The 23232-nt window shown below is 39.6% G+C and overlaps 1 protein-coding gene and 1 non-coding gene across 2 annotated transcripts in view; one reads left to right on the forward strand and one right to left on the reverse strand.

The window, feature by feature from the left end:
* The window catches only part of Faf1 (Fas associated factor 1), a 298892-nt gene that overhangs the window by 12797 nt on the left and 262863 nt on the right, over window positions 1-23232 (reverse strand). The window contains exon 18 of the mRNA XM_021160394.2: window positions 16648-16863. Within this exon, the coding sequence (XP_021016053.1) occupies window positions 16648-16863 (216 nt within the window). The remainder of the gene's footprint in view (window positions 1-16647; window positions 16864-23232) is intronic.
* Window positions 3019-3125, forward strand: LOC115031077 (U6 spliceosomal RNA). Its single transcript, XR_003836642.1, has one exon. It is a non-coding gene; the product is annotated as a U6 spliceosomal RNA (small nuclear RNA).

The following is a 23232-nucleotide window of genomic DNA, read 5'->3' on the forward strand; positions in this document are numbered from 1 at the left end:
ATATATTTGAAGTGCTTGGAGTATAACAGACACACAGGACATAGTCATTGGTTATCATTCTCCATTATTCCAAGTCACTGTATTTTTAAACAAGTCTGAAGGGACAAAGGCAGACTTGCTCTGGTTCAGCACTCTCCTGGGCTTTCCTGAAATAGTTACTTTACCTCGTATACCTTCAAGATCCCTTGAGGGCTCTGCAGTCTTTGGTTGGTCAGAAGCATGGATTGAGTCCTCCCCCCCCCCCCACTTCACACACCAGTGACTCCCACCCTCAGGGGTTCTGTGGGTTGGAAAGATCCTTTCTCCCTGTCAGCTTCACCAAGGCAGAGCTTGTCAAGGACACCACTGACTCACAGATGATTCTCAAATACAGTTGGTGTCACAAATGAGTCAACAGACTAATCCTAACTGAAAATAGTGAAAGCATTGTTTTTGGAAGGAGAGACTGAAGAGGCAGGGTATGAGCAAGCTTTGATGCTCGGGTTAACACGAAGTTATCCATCGATGGCAAGCAACAGCAGCTGAGCTGCTCTACTGAGAACTAAAACTTATGTGTAAACTGATATATCCATGTTGGATCCCATGGATGCTTTTGGTTATGCAAAGAGTTTCACCAAACTTCCCTGACTAGCAACATGGCACATGTTAACTAAAATTGTTGCTGGGGGAATTAAGCCCTATGCCATTTATGTCCGTCGGGAAAGGACTCTGCATCTGGTTTCTCTTCAACTCGGTCCCATATACCTTTTCTCTGCTAACTTTATTCTGTGCCCTTTTATGATAACATATCATTGGAGTAAATACAATTATATGATAAGTTCTATGAAGTCTAAAAGAAATTGATCAATCAAGGGGTAACCTTGAGTACTCCTAATGTATTTAAGAAAACACTTCCGCCTTAGGATTAAAAAACATATGCTTTAGGGGCTGGAATTTCAATTGTCAGTTACTATTATATATAATATAATTTATACACATGAATGAGGAGCACTGATCTCTTCCTGGGGGACCGGGTGAATGTAAGCACTGGTACAGCACTGTTAAATTACTGCTTGTCAGTAAGTTCTTATGGTAAGCACTCCTTCTAATGTTCATTTCCCTGTAAACATGCAAAGATGCTGGTGATGGGGCAATTTGGTTCCCCAGTTAGCATCTATAGAACTCTTCTTTGTTACTCTGACTGGAGGAAAAAAACTATTAGTCAAAGAGCTAGCTGAACTATCCTTGTGTCAGCACCAGGCTGGAGCACCCCTCAGACACCTTGAGAACATGTGATGATAACAGCTGATTGCTCTGGCTCCTGAAGTAATACTGTACTCAGGATACTAGAAACAAGTTTGTACCAGCTTTTGCTAACAGAAGCATGAAAAAGATGGGGAAAGGAGGATGCTCCAAGTATAATATATGAAAACGCAGTATTATGTAAAATGTGTGTGTGTGTGTGTGTGTGTGTGTGTGTGTGCAGATGACCCTGCAACAATGTCTGTTTTGGCCACAGGAGGAGCACTTATTTCCTTGGTGATCTAGCAGGACTGTTGTAACTGGAGCTAAAAGGAAAGGTTGTGATCAGTCCAACCTAAATGGCTATCATTGGCCTGAACCTCCCATACTGGACTATTCAAGCAGGTTGCCTCAGGCTCACTTAGTGAATTGCTTGCAAGATACTCTACAGTGCACACAGTACAGCCCTTCTGGTGTTACATCACCCCAATAATAACAGGCTTCTTCAGAGTGTTTTTTTCTTGCCAACTTTGGCCGAGCTGGTAGCAAGAAGAAAGAAGCAGCAGAGACAAGAGAATAGAACAGAGGAGAGGCAACAGCAGTGGCAATGGGATGGCAGTGGCAGTGACTGCTGTTAGCAGATGGAGCTGACAATTATGGAAAGGAATGCAGCCAGCTGACTGACAACAGAAGAAGCAGAGGCTGGCCAGTTTGAGTGCACTCAGGGTAGGAGAAGCGGATGGCAGAAGCAGAGAGATGGTTAGAAAGGATGGAGATAGTGCTAAGGGACAAAGGATCCTAGCTTTCTAGCCTAGTTGTAGTATTGGCTTCTACCTGGAAGCTGTAACACCAGCCATAACCAAGGGCTGAGGAACACCAACTTTCCAGGTCCACACAACACTTCAGGTCTAAAAGTCCTCACCTGAGACCTTGCAGGAAGCCTGTATTGCTGCGGATAAGCAGTGTCCAGCCAGAGACTAGCATTAGCTGTGCTATCTGGGTAAGGCAAAAGGATCCCCAGCCACTGGCTGGCAATAACATATAACACCTCTCAGCTTCTCTTGTCTTACTTGCAAATGGAGCTGCTATCTGTATCTTAGGGTCTGTACAAAGATTACAGGGGAGAATTCTTTCTACAGTGTTCATAGGACTGAATGTGGTAAAGCTGTAGAGAGAGATCACCAAACTATAAAAATGTCAAAGACAATTTTCAAATCAGTTATTACCCTTCCTGCAAAGCTCAGACCCAACTCATCTTGGAACTAAGTCCAAAATGAGACCGACTCATTCCACAGAAAACCTCTCTGGTGTTTGGTCTCATTTCCACACAGTTTCAGGTGAGTGGATTCTACTGTGTGGAAATACTGAGGTGAAGAAAGAACACGCTTCCAGAAAGGAAGGTAGGACTCAACAAGCCACTGTAGTTTCATCCTTGACACACTGGCATTTAGAGGCAGGTCCAATAGAGGACGTGGTAGTCTTTCTCAGGAGAGAACTAGAAACCTAAGAGACTTACAGTCCTGAGGCCTTCCCTATGGGATGTCCTTTCCTCACATTCCCACATTTAATTCCTGCAACCACCCCAAAGGTGGAGGAATCAGCTCAGAGAGCTCATGCGATTGACTCAGAGACCTTTGTAAGTGGTTATTTATATTACAACATCACGATAAGTGAGAGCCAAGGCTCAGAACACATTTTCTCTGTAGTAAATGGACCACAGTAATGGTTCCAACAAAATGTCTACTATACTGTGAGTGACAAAGTGTATAGTTCTTTCATATTAAGAATGAGAAATGTATGCTCGCTTTGGCAGCACATATACTAAAATTGGAACGATACACAGAAGATTAGCATGGCCCCTGTGCAATGATGACACGCAAATTCGTGAAGCGTTCCATATTTTTGGAAGGAGTTACAGAGACAAAGTTTGGAGCTGAGACAAAAGGATGGACCATCTAGAGACTGCCATATCCAGGGATCCATCCCATAATTAGCCTCCAAACGATGACACCATTGCATACACTAGCAAGCGTTTGCTGAAAGGACCCTGATATAGATGTCTCTTTTGAGACTAGGGCGGGGCCTAGCAAACACATAAGTGGATGCTCACAGTCAGCTATTGGATGGATCACAGGGCCCCCAATGGAGGAGCTAGAGAAAGTACCCAAGGAGCTAAAGAGATTTGCAACCCTGTAGGTGCAACAATATTATGAACTAACCAGTACCCCGGAGCTCTTGACTCTAGCTGCATATGTATCAAAAGATGGCCTAGTAGGCCATCACTGCAAAGAGAGGCCCATTGGACACGCAAACTTTTTATGCCCCAGTACAGGGGAACGTCAGAGCCAAAAAGTGGGAATGGGTGGGTAGGGGAGTGGGGGGGAAGGTATGGGGGACTTTTGGGATAGCATTGGAAATGTAATTGAGGAAAATATGTAATAAAAATAAGAAAAAAAAAGAGAAATGTGCCTAAAAACTTATTTTTGAAAGGTTGTAGATAGTTAAAAAGCAGACACTTTCTGGGTATTGATCCAAGCAGCCCAGCATTATGAACTCAAACAGCATGGCTTCTGCTGTTCTGAGGGCTTCATTACCACTTCTAATTTCATCACCACAATGTATCTGTGAAGACAGAGAATACAATCTTCAGTTGAAAGAGGAAGTACCTAAAACACAGACTGGAGAAATTCAGTGTAACTCAACAAATAAATAGAAATGTCAGCATTAGAACAAATATTTATCTCATGCAAGATAAAGGGAGACAGGAAAAACTACAGAGTCATGTGTCCAGAAAGTCTAAGCACTGATATGTTTTCTATGTATCAATTTCTTCAGTCTTCTACTGGCTGGATACATTCCCCACACCTCTGATTAGTCTTCCTGTCTTTCTCCATGTAAATTGTCTTTCCAAGTTGCCAGTGAGACATAAAAGCAAAGCCAGCCCCACCACGTTTCATTTCTAGCTCTGCCACTTTTTGGCTATGTGAACTTTGTTACATGACTTCATTGTATAGTTTCAGCTTCCACACCTATGAAATGGCATAATATTTACCAGGAATTAGAAATTTTTGGACAGAGCTTTGAAATCTGCTTCTTTGAGTTATTTTTTTCTTAGGCATAATGTAAAAATTCAATTACATGATGCTTATAAAGTAAGTGCCTGGCATATGATAGAATCTCAATAAACGGTAGAAAGATTAGCTATTATTTTAAGGTTGTTTGTCCATTTATATCATTTATTGATTTATTGAAAGTTTTTTTTACTAAACACTAATTAGATTCATATCTCAACAGTACCTCATAGTTTACAATGTACAATGTATTCTTTACCTTACCTAAGCAATGCTGTGGGTCTTGGGAGGTAAGTTGAATTTAGTTCTATTTAGTAGAGAAGGACCTTGAGATTTAGTGAGTTGGGTACATTCTATCCAGGGCTGTAACAGCTCCTAGGTGATCTGATTCCTAATCCAATGTTCCTTCCTCTATACACTGCCCTCTCTCGTCTACTCCTCAGTCCTTCTAATGATAAAGGACAGGCATCCCTAATTGCGAGTTTTCAGGTTGACTCAGTATGTATGGCACTGATGTTAGGGACCAGGAAAGGGCAGGTTTTGGTAAAGGGTAAAGTTCTAGTTAGGATTAAAGCTTTAGAGGTCAATCACAGGGCATGGTAACCACAGGGAGTAAATGTACTTAGTATTTCTAAATTTCTAAAAAAAAAAAAAAGACTTGAAAGAATTTCTCATTAAGAAAATGTAAGTACTTGAGGCGGTGAACATGTTAATTAGTTTGGTTTAACTTTTTATATCTTGCAGTTTTAAAATTCAAAGTCTTGTGTATGCTAGGGATACTCTCTAGCCCTGATCTCCAAAACTAGCTTTCTGATTTAATTTTTTGACAATATAACATCTATAGAAACATCATCTTGAACCCATGGTAATAATTAAAATTTTGAATGATTTATTTAAAATTTAAAAATGTATTTAAATTTAATTTCATATTATTAATTTATTAAAATTATTTAAAATTTCTTTTAAAATTCTAACTTAGAAGTAACAACCAATTTAAAAATATAAACTGCCTTTACTAGAAAAAAATTTCCCTTTAATTGGAAAATACTAGATTAGAACTTCACATATAGTAAATACAGACTTTCTTATTAAGGAAATGCTATAGGTTTTTTGTTTGTTTGTTTGTTTTTGTTTTTGCTTTTGCTATTAACTGTCTTTTAGTTGAACAATGCTACCAAGCCAGATATGGTCGGCTTTAATCTCAGCACTCAGGAGACAGAGGCAGGTGGGTCTCTGTTTGAGGTCAGCCTGATCTACACAGCAAGTATCACACCAGATAGGGCTATATGATAAGACCCTGTCTCAAAAATAAAACATATAACTTTGACTTAGGAACTCACATGTCTGTAGGTGAAAATAAGTAAGCTTGCACACCGTTGGTGGGAATGTAGATTAGTACATTCTTCTGACACAGTGATATCACCAATGGAGATACAGTCAATGAAAATAAAGTCAGTATGTCATAAGAGACACCTGCACTCCCACATTCACTGCAGCACAATTTATAATAGCTAAAAAACCTGAAGCAGTCTATGTGTTCATCAGCTGAAGATATGGCATATATTCACAGTGCAATATTATTCAGCAATAAAAAGAAATCCTGTCTTTTGTGATGATGTGGGTAGAGCTGGAGATCACTCTTTTAAAATGATGAAGCCAGGCACAGAAAGACAAGCACTGGAAGGTCTCATTCATCCACATGTAAAATTGGGGGAAAAAGGATCCAAACCTAAGCTGAGAGTGGAATAGTGGTTGCCAGGGAAGAATGGAGGTGGATAGATGTTGATCGACACACAAAGTTAGAGCTAGACAGAAGCAAGACGGTCTTGGAGTGCTACTGTACAGTGGATAGCTATAGAGAACCATGATGTATTGTACAATTTAAGATGTTACAAGAAAGGATTTTAAAAGGTTTTGGCACAAAGAAACAATGTTTGCAGATAACCTAATTTAAACACACAATATATACAGGTATGGAAATATTCCATAATGCCAACAAGGAGATGTCTTGAGTTCGTTCACTCAAGAAGTTGTATTTGTGTGTTTGAGCGGGTGGGTGGAGCGTGAGAGAGCCAGCAGGAAAAAAGATGGCTTGAAAGTATGAAGAATTTTGTATGGCTTGTTGCAGAACTTTAAACCTTTTCCTGAAGGTCAGGGTACCTGGGAGTCCATGGGCAGCTGAATGATAGCTGTAAGTGTAGCCAAATACAAAATTGAAAAATTAAACATTGTGAGATTATTTTTTTATTTTTTAAAAAATGATTTCATGCTGCTCAAAGGTGAGAGATTATTATATTAATAGTGACAACTTGCCACTACCTACAATCACCCGAAGGAGAGCCTCAATTGAGAAATTGTCTAGATCCACTGGCCTGCCGATATGTTTGTGAGGGATTGCCTTGATTATTAATTGATGTAGGAAGACCTAGCCACATAGTATCTCTATGATCTTTTAAAAATATCAGATATTAAGGTTCCAATGGCCAGGTAGTTGTGGCACATGCCTTTAATCCCAGTACTGGGGAGGCAGAGGCAGGCAGATCTTTGTGAGTTCAAGGCCAGCCTAGTCTACAGAGGAAGTTCAGGAAAACCAGGACTGTTATACAGAGAAATCCTGTTTTGAAAAATCAAAAATAATAACAACCAAAACAAAAGGAAGGAAGGAAGGAAGGAAGGAAGGAAGGAGAAAGGAAAGGGGGAAGGGGGAAGGGGGAAGAGGGAAGGGGGAAGGGGGAAGGGGGAAGGGGGAAGGGAAGGGAAGGGAAGGGGAGAGAAGGAAAGGAAGATTTCAAGGACACATTAAGAACATTTGGATATTTTGTTTTCTAGAATTATTTTTTTAATTAGGTATTATTTTCTTCATTTACATTTCAAATTCTATCCCAAAAGTCCCCCATACCCTTCCCCCTATTTGGATATTTTTAACATAAGTATGTACCATTGTGGGCATGGGACACGGGTATCACACACCTGTAATTCTAGCAGTAGGGAGGCTGAGGTGGGGATTACTGGGTGTGTGTTGTTAGTTTGGACTATATGGTGAGTTCATGGCAACTATTGTCTACACAGTGAGATCCAACACATCCCCCTTCTGAAGAATTCACTGTCTTTTAAAGCTGTCAGCCCTTCACACACATTCTACCTCCAGTCACTCATCTACTCTTACCATTGTTCTTTCAAAGACAGTAAAATGAAAGTTCAGTAGAGCTAAGTAAACTGTCCAGTGTGAGAGTGGGGTTCAGACTCAAATCTAATTACCATCAAATCTTTACCTTCATGATACTCTGTTTCCTCTCAGTAAACACCTCTGTGCATGGTTCTGTCCCATTCACCTTCATGATGTCTCTCTTACTACTACAGAACCTGGTTCTCTGTCACAGCAGTAAGTTTGTTGGCAGTAAAGGACAGGTCCTAATAGGAAGCCATGTGCTACTTTTAGAAAAATGACCTAACAGGTGAATCTCTGTGAGTTCATGGCCAGCCTGGTCTACAGAGTGAGTTTCAAGTCAGCCAGGACTATACAGAGATCCTGTCTTGAAAAACAAAACCAAAAACCAAACCAAAACAAAAAAACCCAAACAACAACAACAACAACAACAACAAAAAACCCAAAACAAAAACAAACCAGGAAACCCAACAACCACAAAAAAAGAAAACTGACCTAAACAAAAAACAGGCCTTTATCCAAATGATTCCTCATAGACTGCTGTCTTTAGTGGTTTTGATTATTTAAGGAAACCGAGTCCTGAGCAGTAAAAACCAGAGGTTTTATTCACAAATATGTAACTTTCTGCATGTGCCTTTTGAAGTTTTCTAATTATCACATTGGTTAAATGAATATTATCTCACAATGACCTGTAATCCTATCCTAGTCAAGAGGTTTAAACCTTTGAAATTTCTGACAAATGTTCCTAAATCAAAACCTAAATTAAGTCTTTCGGACCTCAGACTAATTTGGGGATATTTCAAAGACACTGGAATATCTCAAAGTATCTGTAGAACTAATGAGATTTTTAAAAATGTTAAACTACACGGAAAACACTTTCAATTAACAGTGATATTTAATCAAAGATAGTTATCTTTACATAGATTTGTTATTACTGTCTTCTAAAAGTTGAATGAAGTGCCAAGAAATTTGAAATATCACCAGTCAACATTTCAGTTATCACACTAAAATATTACATGCTATAGAAACAAAAATGCAGGCTTATGATAACTTTGAGATTACACCATTGGATTAGATAAGACGTTCCAGAATTGTAAAGAAGAAACTGAGGTGTATGAAAATTCTAAAGACCAAGCAGAACAGAATAGCTTTATAAAACTTAGTGAACTGATACAGAGCTAAGGGTTTTTACAGCCTTAAAAAAAAATCTTGAAACACTACCTTTAAAAAACATTGTTTTCTAGACTTTTGTTTTTGTGCATGTATATATGACCTTTGTGGGGAGGGGCAGAGGGCAACCTTGGTTCCTGTCCTAGTTTGATTTCCTGGTACTGTGATTAAATTCCACGACCAAAAGCAACTTGGGGAGGAAAGAATTTATTTGATCTGATAGCTTACAGTCCATAATGAAGGAAAATCAGGGTGTACTGGCTGGTTTTGTGTGTCAACTTGACACCAGCTGGAGTTGTCACAGAGAAAGAAGCTTCAGGTGAGACAATGCCTCCATGAGATCCAGCTGTAAGGCATTTTCTCCATTAGTGATCAAGGGGGGATGGACCCTTGTGGGTGGGACCATCTCTGAGCTGGTAGACTTGGGTTCTATAAAAAAGCAAGCTGAAGCAAGCCAGTAAGTAACATCCCTCCACGGCCTCTGCATCAGCTCCTGCGTCCTGACCTGCTTGAGTTCCAGTCCTGATCTTTGGTGATGAACACCAACATGGAAGTGTAAGCCGAATAAACACTTTCCTCCCCAACTTGCTTCTTAGTCATGATGTTTGTGCAGGAACAGAAACCCTGACACAGGGCAAGAATTCAAGGGAGGTACTGAGCAGAAGCCACGGAGGCATGTTGCTTACAGGTCTGCTCTCCTTGCCTGCTCAGCCTGCTTTTCTTCACAATCTAGAACCAGCTGCCCTGAGCTGATTCTACCCATACTGAACTGGGCTCTCCCCACATCAAACATTAGTTAAGAAATGCTTGCCTACAACAGTCTGGTCAGTTCCTTAACTGATCTTTCCTCTTCCTAGACGACTCCAGCTTATATCAATTTGACAAACCTAGCAGAGTTCTTCAGGAACTATTTACCTTGTTTTTAGAGACAGGCTCTCTCATTAGCCTAGAGCTTGCCCAGTAGGCAAGGCCCACACAGGAAGCCCAGGGGTCCATCTGTTCTTGCTTATCAGTGGTAGGATTTATAAGCAGGTTGCCACCATACCTGGCTATTTTTGTATGGGTTCGAGGGAACTGAATTCAGACCCTCTGGCTTGCAGGACAAGTACTTTACTAACTGAGCTACTTCCCTAGCTCTGTTTTTTACATTTAAGGAAATCGTTTTCTTCTTCTTAAGCTATCTAAAACTATAGCAAATTTGTAAAAAAAAACAAAAACAAAAACAAAACAAAACAAAAAAACACCTTTGTGAAAGAAATATCTGCTTTCTCCTCTACCTGATCCCTCAAAATTCAGAGACCACTTGAGAGTACTGTTAGCGAAATATATATAGTTAGTTGTCTCCGTAAGTTTAATCAGAAACTGCTCCTTTTTAATCACAGGATACAACTGGATATACTGGTTATGTTATCAAGCTTTGACTTAACAAATATCTTATCATATTTGAGACTCTGATGGAATATATCTATAGGCACAGCACACAAAACACAAACATGTGTTTTGGTTTGATTTGCCAGTTTTAAAAACCTGCTGGAGACTCAAGAACTTCAGCAAAGGGAGCTGGAGAGATGGCTCAGCCTTTAAGGGTACTGGTTGCTCTTCCAGGGGACCTGGATCCAATTCCCAGTACCTGCAAGGTGCTTTATAACCATTTGTAACTTAGTTCCAGGGATCTGATGCTCTCTTTTAGACTCCAGGGGCATCAGGCATGCACATGGTACTCATACACATAAAATAAATAATATTTTAAAAATTTCAAGAAAGGAAAAAAAAGCCTATGTTGTCAAATGTTATTTCAGTGCTTATGTAAATATTCAGGTCAAGTTGGATGAGACTAGACTTATTTTGCAAACTAGCACGTGGGAGGTAGGAGTGATGGGGGTGAGAAAACAATACATTTCAGAAGGAACTTAAACGTCACTGTTACTTGTTTTGTGAGCTTTCATTATCTGCCTACATCCTGGACTGGATGCTGAATTATTCTAGTTTCCTCCAACATCTGGCTAAAACTCTTTTTAAGGCAAGATAGTAGTATTCTTGAAGCTCTAAAAGGTGAGTTGAGAAACTTGAATACATTTCAAAGTACAAGACTGTTGAGTGGGATAAAGAGAGTCCAGCCAACTACTCATCTTATAGTGAGAGGTACTCAAACTGCAAAACAAAAGAAGCTGATAGCCTCATGAAGTGAGTTTTACTCAAGACATCAGAATGATTCCTCATCATAATGAGATGCCTTTTCCTGGCTTAAACGAAGTCTTTTACTTGCTTGGCAGAATAATTCTGTAATTATAATTTCATAATCATTAGTATCTGCAGGTAATTTGACAGTGTCAGGTCTATTATGTTAAATCCAAATCTTTGCATGACCTAAGGAATTTTTTTCTTTTAGTGTGCAGAGAGTAGCTTCAGCAAAACCCGTAATGTAATGAATTTGGTTGTGCACTGTAGGTCTCTATTTTACAGAGCCTCACAGTGGACTCACTCACTCTTTTATGTCCTATGACTTAACACAGGCCTGAGTTGCCAGACAGTAGAACTGTGAACAAGGAGGAAACCACCAGTTCTTATTGCACATCCCCTGTTATACAGAATTAATTAAAAAGTACTCGATTAAAATATGAGTATGCTCTTCATCCAGCTCAATCTTTAATCTACTCAGTTCTATTTGGCTTGATTCATGGGGCCTTTTGGTAAAGTGCATAGGTTTTGGTATTATTTTCCATATAGTCACAACAGTCATCTCCCTGGCATACTGTATCCTCTCTAAAGTTTTAAAGGTTTGCATGGAGCCGTCCACCTCACAGCAAATGGTCCATCTTGGAATGAGATGACAAAAATTCATTCAGAGAAATGTGTGAGTACATGTTGAGAAGAGAAATGCCAAGGAACATAACTGAGAGTAGTGCTAATGTCCTAAACCATTTGTCATACTCTTAGGGAGGAGGGAGCTGAACAGAAGATGGTAACTGTTAAACACAACTGCTAAGCCAAAGTTACTGGAGGCCACTGCTCTGGACTAAGCTCCTGTAGAGCACCACACATGGAAGTGAAGTCACTCATGCTACTTGACCCACAATCAAACTAATCTTTAAGGAGGTAAAAAGATCCCCAAACAGATGCTTTCCCTGCATCCCAACCTAGTGAGGCAGGATAAGGATCTACTCTGCTTTAATCCTGACAAAAAAGTAACCCAGTTAAGTAGTTTCCTGACCCTCCCTCCTAATTATCCTGCTTCCCCATTCCCACTTTATAAAACCCACAGTTCTGTTAATGTTCAGTGGAAGCTTACATTCTGTTTTATAGAATAGAGGCTCTGCAGATTTATGAACCACAAAAGCTACTTACATTTATAAGAAAGTTTGTTGTAATTTTATATTTTACAGCAAGTGGGACATAGGTCCCTAGAGCTTGTCACTCCTCAACCTCCTTTTCTAGAGCCCTCTTCTAATTACTGTAAAAATGGAAAATAGCCTCTTACTTGTTGGTAGAATAGGAGCTGACAATAGAAGAAAAACAGAAGGCAGGAGAGCCAAGAGACTAGGGATAAAGCAATAAGGAAGAATAGAAAGGGGAGAAAATGGCAAATGTAAAATTGAAACTGAAAGGAGAACAGGAAGGAATGAAAGAAAGCGAGAAAGGAAGACTGGGAAGAACCTAAGTGGGATAGAAAAGGAAGGCTGCTTGTTACTGAGAACCTTACACCATTCAGCATGAGAAAGGAGTCTAGGAAAGACTCTCTGGGCTGGGACAGATACAAAGGGAAACTTACTCATCTTTTAGGACTCACTCACAGGACAATGCCCAGAAAGAGGCAAATGGGTCAGTGCAGTCTGTGCCACTAACGGTATAGCATACTGACTCAAGCTCTGGAAGGAAATACTATTCTCTCTTCTGGTGACTTTTACTAACAAAATGCAAACAAACCCCACTCTAAAACCATTTTGACAATCAGCTTTTCTGGGGAAGGCCTGTGCCTGCTGCTACTTTGGTTATCCCACAGTGCTCAGTTCAGTGAAGTATAATAGCCAGCAGACATTCAGCAAATAGTGGGACAGCTGGGAAATCTTAATATGATGTAATGTTTTCATTGTTGGGGGAGACAGGGGCACAGAAGAGTATTTAAGAGATCCTTTGGTGAGAAACCAGCCTTTGCTTTGTGGAAAAAGGCTCAAGACACAATAAGACTCCTATAGTTAAGTCTTATATTATTTGTTATTAAAGAGGCAAGGACTTAAGATGTGCTTTTTAACAGTCTTTAGTTTGGCTGTAATTTGAGATGACTTTTACAAATTAGATCCTAATCCTTGTAGACTCAGATGGCTATTACAGAGAGCTTTGTAAAAACACTAGTCATTCGACTTGAAAGAGCATTCAGAGAGGGATGAAGTGCCATTAACTGTCAGCCCATCTACGACTCTAGAGGCCTAGAGTCCTGGACTTTCTGGGTTTAGGATTGGAATCTGGGTGGGCCTAGGGCATCTGTTGTGAACTGGAATAGTCTTTCTAGCTCACTAAGGAACAAGAGATTTAGGAGAGCCTGAGGTTATCAACATTTGACAACAGTTACCAAAAGTTCACTTACGAGGCACCATGATAAGAACTGTAGCAGAGAGGGATGTGGCTATGATTTAAACTGTCACTATAAGTCATTATTGAACAACATGGCAAGTACTATTAAGGAAAGGATGCATAAGCTGCAATAGTAGATAGCTTGGGAGAAGAAGGGCTTCACAGAGAGGTTGATGTTTGAGTTTGGCATTAAAACCTGACTTCAAATAGGTAAGGAGAGGGCAAATATTGAAAGGGCTGTTAAGAGAGTATATAAAGCATAGAGGCACAAGAGTGTCTGTGCTTTGGGTAAATCATAAGCAATCTCCTATCTCCTGTTGATGTAAGCCAGGTTGGAAATGTAGTAACGGACTAGACTGCTAAGTTTCCAACTCCTCCAAGGGGACTTGTACTGTACTAGGGTAGCAGAAACTACTTCAGAATCTTAAGCAAGAAAGGACATGGTCAGGGCTTTGGAAATTGGCTGCTAATTTCAGGTTGACTAAGTGTCTCTAGGTCAAATATTTTCCCTAAGAAACTGGGCCAAACTTGATAAAAATTGGTCTTGTAATAAGGAGTTGGATCTGAAACAAAATAAGGTTTAAGAGAGACACTGAGAAGAAAATCACTGAATAGCCTTTTTTGATAATGAAAAACAACAAGTGAATATGATATAGCTAGGTTAGGAGTACATTTTTTGTTAAGACTAAGCTCCACTTCAGGCTGTCGCACATTAACATCAGCCTACACTTTTAGTACTCAAAGCCTTGGACAGGAAGTTCAAGGCATGTAGGCAGCAGGCCAATGAATCCCCTGCTTCTTTTCAACAGTAACATTTCAGTCTTGTGGAAAGAAGTGGTTACTGCTAAAGAGAAAATCTAGTTTCTTTTAAAAAGAAAAAATCCTTTCAGTGGCTGGAGAGATGGTTTGTCAGTTAAGGACACTGGCTGCTCTTCCTAAGGACAAGGGTTCAATTCCCAGCATTCATTTGGTGGTTCACTGATCCAATTTTCTTTTCAGGCCCCAGTGGGCACTGCATGCATGTGGTGCAGACATATGCATGCAGGTAAAACAACCATACTCATAATAAAAATAAGTAAATCTCAAATCCTGCCAAAATTAACTTTGAAAATGAATTCCAGCTGGGTGTAGTGGCTCACACCTTTAATCCTAGCACTTGAGAGGTGGAAGCAGGTGGATCTCTGTTGAGTTCAAGGCCAGCCTGGTATATAGAATGAGTTTCAGGAGAGAGAGAGCTACATAGTGAGTTCAAAACTCACTATGACCTTGAAACCTTTGACAGTAGCTTCTTCACCAACATCTGGATGTGTGGTATAACATATGCAGGCATGTTTATGTCTATCATAAATGAAGGAGAAGAGCTTGAAGTAGTAGTTGGGAGCGGTGAGAGAAGGGAGGACTGATGACTACCACTTAATATTCACTCTAGCTTCCTGAGCTTATTAGAGGCAGGCTCTTCACCTTATCCAGAGAGGATATATAGCCTGGTAGTCAGCTAAAAATACACCTTTGGTTTTGATTCTATTCTGCAAATTTGACTGGTAATGTGAAGGATTTGGACAATAAGCCCTGGCTAAACTATTGATTCTGATGTGTCAAATAAAGTCACTTCAGAATAAAAAATTTAAGATTTACTATGTATCTTAGTTGATTGATAGAAGTTGAGAACTGAACAAGTCTCATTCCACATTTGATGTTAAGCAAGGACACTGGTCAAAAGAGTAGTTTTTTTTGGTTTTTCAAGACAGGGTTTTTTTTCTCCATGTAGTCCTGGCTGTTCTAGAACTCACTCTACAGATAAGAGTGGCTTTAAACATGGTGATCAGCCGGGCGTGGTGGCGCACGCCTTTAATCCCAGCACTCGGGAGGCAGAGGCAGGTGGATTTCTGAGTTCAAGGCCAACCTGGTCTACAAAGTGAGTTCCAGGACAGCCAGGGCTATACAGAGAAACCCTGTCTCGAAAAAAAAAAAAAAAAAAAAAAACAAAAAACAAAAAACATGGTGATCACCCTATCTCTGTCTCCCTGGTGCTGGGATTAAAGGCATTTGCCACCACCATTTAGCAGGTCTTGCTATTTCTAAAGATAGGAAAATCAATACTTCAGTCATGAGACACATTTTAACTAGAAAATGCTTCCTTAAATGAGGCCAAATCGGCCTCCTTTAACTTCCTTTATTAAAAGGCTTTTTAACCAATTCTCTAAGAATTACACATGATATATTTTTGATTATCTTCACTCCTCCCATTCCCCTTCCTGTCTGCCACCGCCTGCCCCCTTAAAGTCATCAAGTCCAGTTTGTGCTACCCATACACTCTTGGTTGTGTGGCCCACAGACTCTGCCTTTATCAGGGCAGCTTCATTTCTGCAGTAGATGGTGAGTACAGAGACCCTCAACTGGTGAAAGTGCAGAAAATGAGTCTGCTGAGCACTTCCTCTTTCAACTCATTGGCCTGGGTCTGTGCACCAACTCTTACAAGAAAGTCAGAATCTTTGTCATGGCAAGCCTTTAGAAGCTGAAGACAGTTCCAGTGTCTCCCAAGGTCTTTCCTTTTCCAGAGAACATTTCCTCAAAATACACAATCTCCAGTCTCATTAGCCCTGGACACTAGACAGGCTCTTACCATTTTAGTCTCCTGTTTGAGCATGAAGCTTAAGAATTCTCTCAGGGTTAATCTATTTTAGTGAGGGCAGAGTTGAAAAGGACCATTTAGTTAGTTGGGTTTACACCTCTAAAAATGCAGCTATCTTTTCTGTTGGCAGTCATAATACATTGCTAGTATATATTTACCTTAATTCAACATAGAGGTATGAACTTCTGTATGTTTTCATAAAAATCCATAAAATATTACTTTGTCCATAGTTTCAGTATTTAAGTTGCTAATAAATTTAGTATATAGTAAAGGTTTAAATGCACAGCCTGTCAGTTTCCGCCACAGAGATGACAGGCAAGATTTCCTGTGCACAAGCACTTAATCATCAGTGGATCTATCTGTACATTTCTACTCACCCCAGAATAGTATAAAATTATTAACTATCTTGTTATAATACACACTATGACTATAAACATTCATCCTCAAAGTTAGTAAAACTATCAGATCACAGAGAAATCTTAGCTTAACATAATGCCCTCTTAGTGAAACTGTAATTGTGTTGACTCTATTCCAATAATTAAGCTGTTAAGCACAATTTTTAGCATACCCTGAGGTATACAAAGATGAAAGCCTGTTAGGCTAGTTATACATCTAGAAAGTAGTGACAGAAGAAAGACCTAAGATCTAATTTTTAACATAGGTTTCTGGACATATCTGCTGGTCTGGAAAACCCAACCTCCATAAGCCAAGGAGGGAAAGCAAGAAGGACTTGTGGGAATTTTACAGTGGCCCACACCACTCAGCTTTTCTGGCACCCATGAGCTGAAAGCATTCTTTGAGACAGGAAGGGAACTTACATCTCTCCTAGGAAAGGTGCTCAGTAACTTGAATTCATCCCATGGAAATCCCTTGGAAGCCACGAAATCAAAGACAATCTGGAGCTTATTGCTGGCCAGGAAACGCCTTTCCAGGAACTCGCCACTGGGGGTTCGAATCCGAAGCTTGCTAACAGGCTCAGCATTTTCTTCCTTTGGCTCTGGAGGCAGGGCTTGTTCTAAGGAGAGTCTGATGGCCTAGGAAGATAAAATTGGGCATTAAAAGTAGCATAGATGGATTTACGGAGAATGGGTGGGGAAGAAAGTAGAAAAAAAATTAAAAATTGAAGAATAATGAAGACACACGAGTGCTTATATCTTTTAATTAAAAACATTTCAACTTAAAAAAAATTATGTATTGCATTGAATCTGTAGTATCAAAATTCCAACTCAATTCTTCACTGAGTCAGAAAGGGCAATTTGCAAATTCATCTGGAATAACAAAAAACTTAGGATAGCAAAAACTCTTCTCAATGATAAAAGAATCTCTGGTGGAATCACCATGCCGGACCTAAAGCTGTACTACACAGCAATTGTGATAAAACATGTATGGTACTGGGATAGCGACAGACAAGTAGACCAATGGAATAGAAGTGAAGACCCAGAAATGAACGCACACACCTATGGTCACTTGATCTTTGACAAGGGAGCTAAAACCATCCAGTGGAAAAGACAGCATTTTCAACAAATGGTGCTGGCACAACTGGTGGTTATCATGTAGAAGAATGCAAATGGATCCATTCCTATCTCCTTGTACTAAAGTCAAATCTAAGTGGATTAAGGAACTCCACATAAAACCAGAGACACTGAAACTTATAGAGGAGAAAGTAGAGAAAAGCCTCAAAGATATGGGTACAGAGGAAAAATTCCTGAATAGAACTAGCAATGGCTTGTGCTGTAAGATCGAGAATCGATAAATGGGACCTCATAAAGTTGAAAAGCTTCTGTAAGGCAAAAGACACCGTCAATAAGACAAAAAGACCACCAACAGATTGGGAAAGGATCTTTACCTATCCTAAATCAGATGGGGGACTAATATCCAATATATATAAAGAACTCAAGAAGATGGACTCCAGAAAATCAAATAACCCCATTAAAAAATGGGGCTCAGAGCTAAACAAAGAATTCTCACCTGAGGAATACCGAATGGCAGAGAAGCACCTGAAAAAATGTTCAACATCCTTAATCATCAGGGAAATGCAAATCAAAACAACCCTGAGATTCCACCTCACACCACTCAGAATGGCTAAGATCAAAAATTCAGGTGACAGCAGATGCTGGTGAGGATGTAGAGAAAGAGGAACACTCCTCCATTGTTGGTGGGATTGCAAGCTTGTACAACCACTCTGGAAATCAGTCTGGCGGTTCCTCAGAAAATTGGACATAGTACTACTGGAGGATCCAGCAATACCTCTCCTGGGCATATCTCCAGAAGATGTTCCAACTGGTAATAAGAACACATGCTCCACTATGTTCATAGTAGCCTTATTTATAATAGCCAGAAGCTGGAAAGAACCTAGATGTCCTTCAACAGAGGAATGGATACAGAAAATGTGGTACATTTACACAATGGAGTACTACTCAGCTATTAAAAACAATGAATTTATGAAATTCCTAGGTAAATGGATGGATCTGGAGGGTATCATCCTGAGTGAGGTAGCCCAATCACAAAAGAACTCACATGATATGCACTCACTGATAAGTGGATATTAGCTCAGAAACTTAGAATACCTAAGATACAACTTGCAAAACACATGAAACTCAAGAAGAAGGAAGAGCAAAGTGTGGACAATTCGCCCCTTCTTAGAATTGGGAACAAAACACCCACGGAAGGAGTTACAGAGACGAAGTATGGAGCTGAAACGGAAGGATGGACCATCCAGACCCTGCCCCACCCGGGGGTCCATCCCATAATCAGCCACCAAACGCAGACACTATTGCATACACCAGCAAAAATTGGAGGGGTGGTGGCCGCACACCTTTTTTTTTTCTTTTTATTGGGTATTTATTTCATTTACATTTCCAATGCTATCCCAAAAGTCCCCCCATCCTCCCCCCCATCCCACCCCCTCTCCCACTTCTTGGCCCTGGCGTTCCCCTGTACTGAGGCATATAAAGTTTGCATGACCAATGGGCCTCTCTTTCCACTGATGGCCGACTAGGCCATCTTCTTATTCATATGCAGCTAGAGACACGACCTCCGGGGGTTACTGGTTAGTTCATATTGTTGTTGCAGACCCCTTTAGCTCCTTGGGTACTTTCTCTAGCCCCTCCATTGGGGGCCCCGTGATCCATCCAATAGCTGACTGTGAGCATCCACTTATGTGTGGAAGCTGATTATGGGATGGATCCCCGGATATGGAAGTCTCTAGATGGTCCAACCTTTCGTCTCAGCTCCAAAGTTTGTCTCTGTAACTCCTTCCATGGGTGTTTTGTTCACAATAGCACTTGGGAGGCAGAGGCAGGCGGATTTCTGAGTTCCAGGCCAGCCTGGTCTACAAAGTGAGTTCCAGGACAGAGAAACCCTGTCTCGAAAAACCAAAACCAAAACCAAAATGAAACCAAACCAAAAAAAAAAAAAAAAAAAAAAAAAAGGAGGGGAAAAAAAAGGAAGGAAGTAGGGACTGATAGAAAGTGGAGGGTCCGTAATTTCACCTCATTAAAAACAGCCATGAATTTGGAATTGCTTAAATTTTTATTAAAGTAGCATACATAAGAAAAAGCACCTAAATATTGTATATTTGATAAATTTTCAGAACATCAACATACCTAGAAAACGTGCACCTGATCAAATGTCCCAGATCGCGCCCTTTACCTAAGGGCTCTTCAAAATCCATCACTATCCTGACTTCAAAGAGCCAGTTTTAAAAAATATTAACCTGAGCCAGTGAGATGGCTCAGTAGGTAAAAATATTTGATGACACCAAGCTTTGTGATCTGAGTTCAACTCCTGGAACCTACATGGTAGAAGAAGAATACTGACTTCTATAAGTTGTCTTCTGAATTCCAAATGTGCCACCTAAACAAATAACTACATTTTAGTGGCTTTAGCATCATTAGGAATATAGGCTTTCTGGTTATGACACAGAGAAGGAAATACTGGCTATTAGGCAAGGAACAGCCTTTCTAAAGAGAAAAGGTGCTGCTTAGTGGTTGAACACTTGCCTGGCATATACAAAGACCTGAGATTTATTCCCAAACCCACAATATCTTCCTCACAAAGTCCTTATACAAAACACAGCGGCATCTGAAAAGTGCTTAGAGTTGTTACCTGGTCAGCACTTAGTTGGTGGCGAGCGCCTCTTGTTGAACAGAACACTGTGAACAACTGAGGTCAGTTGCCACCACTGTTCTTACAATAGTCCCTTTCATACTTCAAGTTAGAACTGATCCCGTGTCTCCTGGCTTCCTCCTACTTTCTCTTTAATGCACCTGCCTGCGCCCTTTCTACTTTGACATTTCCCCATGCAGTAACAGATGCTACATTACTGTCTGGATGCAAGTGATTATACTAGAGGAGAATAAACAACAGTAGCCCATTAGTCTATTCATTTTGCAGACAATATCTGCTCCCCAATGTAAGCAGTCTCCATGGCTTTTCTGCAGAATGAAAGCAAACCTTGTATTCCATACTAGCGGACCACTGGGGAAGCCAATGAAGAAATAGTAGGGAAACCAAGAAGAGACTTTGCAGTAGGTCTGAATAACTAAGTTTTACATGCAAAAGGAACAAAAATACAGCAGTAGTCCAGCCTCAAATAGACTAAATGTAAAGGACTTGTGTAAGCAAACATGTTTTATAACAATGACACAAAGGACATCTAAACTCAAACAGTCATTGTAAACAGCACTGTTAAACTTCATTTGGTTTGTTCAAGTACAGTTTTTTATTTGCATTATTTTAGGTTTGTGACAAATCTTCTGAGTGTTACGAGTTAAAAATACCATCTTACTTAAAGCATTTCATCTAAACAATGAGAAACAGGGGCATTTTATAAAGTGAAATTAGGCACTGAAAACAGATCCTCATAGAAGGCTGTTTCTATACAATTTCATTTTTTTTTTAAAAAGAAACAGAAAATAGGCAGGTGATGGTTATGCTCACCTTTATCCCAGTACTCGGGAGGCAGAGGCAGGCAGATCTCTGAGTTTGAAGCCAGCTTGGTCTACAGAGTGAGTTCCAGGACAGCCAGAGCTGCATAGAAAACCCCCATCTCAACAAACAAACAGGAAACAGAAAAATATATTCTTTTACCAAAAACTGACTTAATACATATGAACACACACATGTATAAAAAATATATGTATATTACACTCTAGGCTTCTATCAGTAAGTATGTAGCAACTAACAATTTACAATGTAAAACAGTCTAAAGCTATTATCAATTCCATGAATTCTTCCTGATTATTTTCCTGTATTAAACACTGTTTTAGATGATAGGAAAAGAACACAGGAAAAAAAGAAGCACAAAAAATTCTGCTTAAGTGAATATTAATATTCTATTTGGGTTAAAAAAGGTCATGGCAATAAAATGCATGAAGAAAATGTCTCATAATTACAAATAACATATGGAGAGTGGGAACGTTGGAAGAACAAAAGAGGAACAGTCTCCAACACTGTAAGCCACAGTGAGAAAAAACTAGGCCACAAAGTATTACTGGCAGGAGTCATGGTGACCATCCAGGCCCTGGGACTGGAGTGTGAAGAACAGCACAGCTGCCAATGTGACTAGAACAGAATGAGTGAGAGGGGACACAAGTTGGAGAGGAAATAAAGGGTGCATTTACAATGTATTCAGCCTGAAAAGGCCACATAATGTATTTTCCCTTAATTTGAAATTATGATATAATTTACTGACAATAAGCCTGTCATATATATATATATATGTACAAGGCTTTGTACTTGTGAGGCAAACACCCTATCACTGATCTATATCCCCAATGCACAGAAATCTTAATTTTGATGAAGTCTTCTTAGAGTTTCTGTAAAGATCAAAAAAAAAAAAAAGTTTATGCTTTTTGTCTGTTCAGGTATGTGCATGTGACTGCAGTTGCTCACAGAGGCCAGAAGAGGGCATCAGATCCTCTGCAAGCTAGACTTAACAGGTAGTTGAGAACTGCCTACCATGGGTCCTGGGAACTGAAATCGAGTCTTCTAGAATAGCATAATGTGCTCTTAATGACTAAGTCATCTCTCCAGCCCCATGACTTATTTTATGGATCATAACTTTGGTGTCACTACTAAGGAATCCTTGCTTAACCTTAGGTCATGAAGATTTTTCTCCTATGTTTTCCCTAGATCTTTAATGAATATATGAGGTCTTAAACTCTGATAGTATCCTCAAATCTTGTTCCTTTTTCATCATTGTTTCAACTTTTCCATTTCTAGTCTTCTTCATATACGTTTTTAGGAAGTTTGTCAGTTTTGAGATGAAATTCTACAGTGATTTAACTGAGATCAATGTAAGATGTTAGTTTTTATTTTGAGGTTGAAGTTAATTTAGGAAGCAGGATGAAATAATTGCAAAAGGATTCATTAAGATTATGTGGAAGGTTAAAATAAAATCATTGGCTCAAGTCAGGTGGCTTTTGGATAAGTTTGTAGTAGCAGTTAGTAGAAAAACATTTGAGTTTTATAAATATTTTTAAAGTAGGTCAAAACACAACATAATTGTTAAATATGAATGTGAAAGAAAAAAGTCATGCATGATACTAAGGTTTGCACTCATACCACTAGAAATATTTTCCATTTATTAAGGCAGGAAAGGTACAGAAAGCAGGTTTGGGTGGGATGGGTGAAATCAGTTTTAAGATTTTTAGACATATGAAGTTTGTTAGCGATGGAAGTGAAGATGATGGGCTAGCAATAAAAATCAAGAGAATGTGTCAAGGATTCTACTAATATAATTTCTGCTTCTTTTCTTTCTTTCTTCCCTCCTCCCCCTTATTTTATTATTTTATTTTATTTTATTTTATTTTATTTTTTTGAGACAGGGTTTCTCTGTGTAGCTCTGGCTGTGCTGGAACTCACTATGTAGACCAGACTGGCCTCGAACTCACAGAGAGAGAGAGATCCACATGCCTCTGCCTCCCAAGGGCTGGGATTAAAGGTGAGTGCCACCATTACTTGACATAATTTCTGTTTTCTTGCTATCAATATTACTTAATTTTTTTTCGTACTCCAGAAGGCATCAAAGATGAAAAGGAAACAATTTTGGGTAGACAGGAAAAAGCATAACTTTGGAAAAAAAAAAACTAGTAAAAGTGAGTAACTTTGTGTTAATTCTTTCCCATCAATAATTCTTTAAAATGTGGCTCTTTCAAAGCATAGCTTTAGTAAGTGAACCATTCTCTAAGTGTGTCCAGGCACTGTTCTTTAGTAAACTCTGTGCCTTTCTCTACGTATTCACATCTAAAGCCTTTCCCCTGGCTTTCCATCTAATGACTAATCCAATCAAAATGCCATTATGCTTCATGTAATGTTGAGTACCCAGCCACCCTGCCCTCTGTGAAGTCTTTCTGGTCTCTCACTTCCTATTGCTTTAAAATGTACATTATTATCTTTAC

The sequence above is a fragment of the Mus caroli genome, unplaced genomic scaffold (genome assembly GCF_978045245.1).
Source record: "Mus caroli unplaced genomic scaffold, Mus_caroli_1 scaffold_6, whole genome shotgun sequence".
In the NCBI taxonomy this organism is placed as follows: domain Eukaryota; kingdom Metazoa; phylum Chordata; class Mammalia; order Rodentia; family Muridae; genus Mus; species Mus caroli.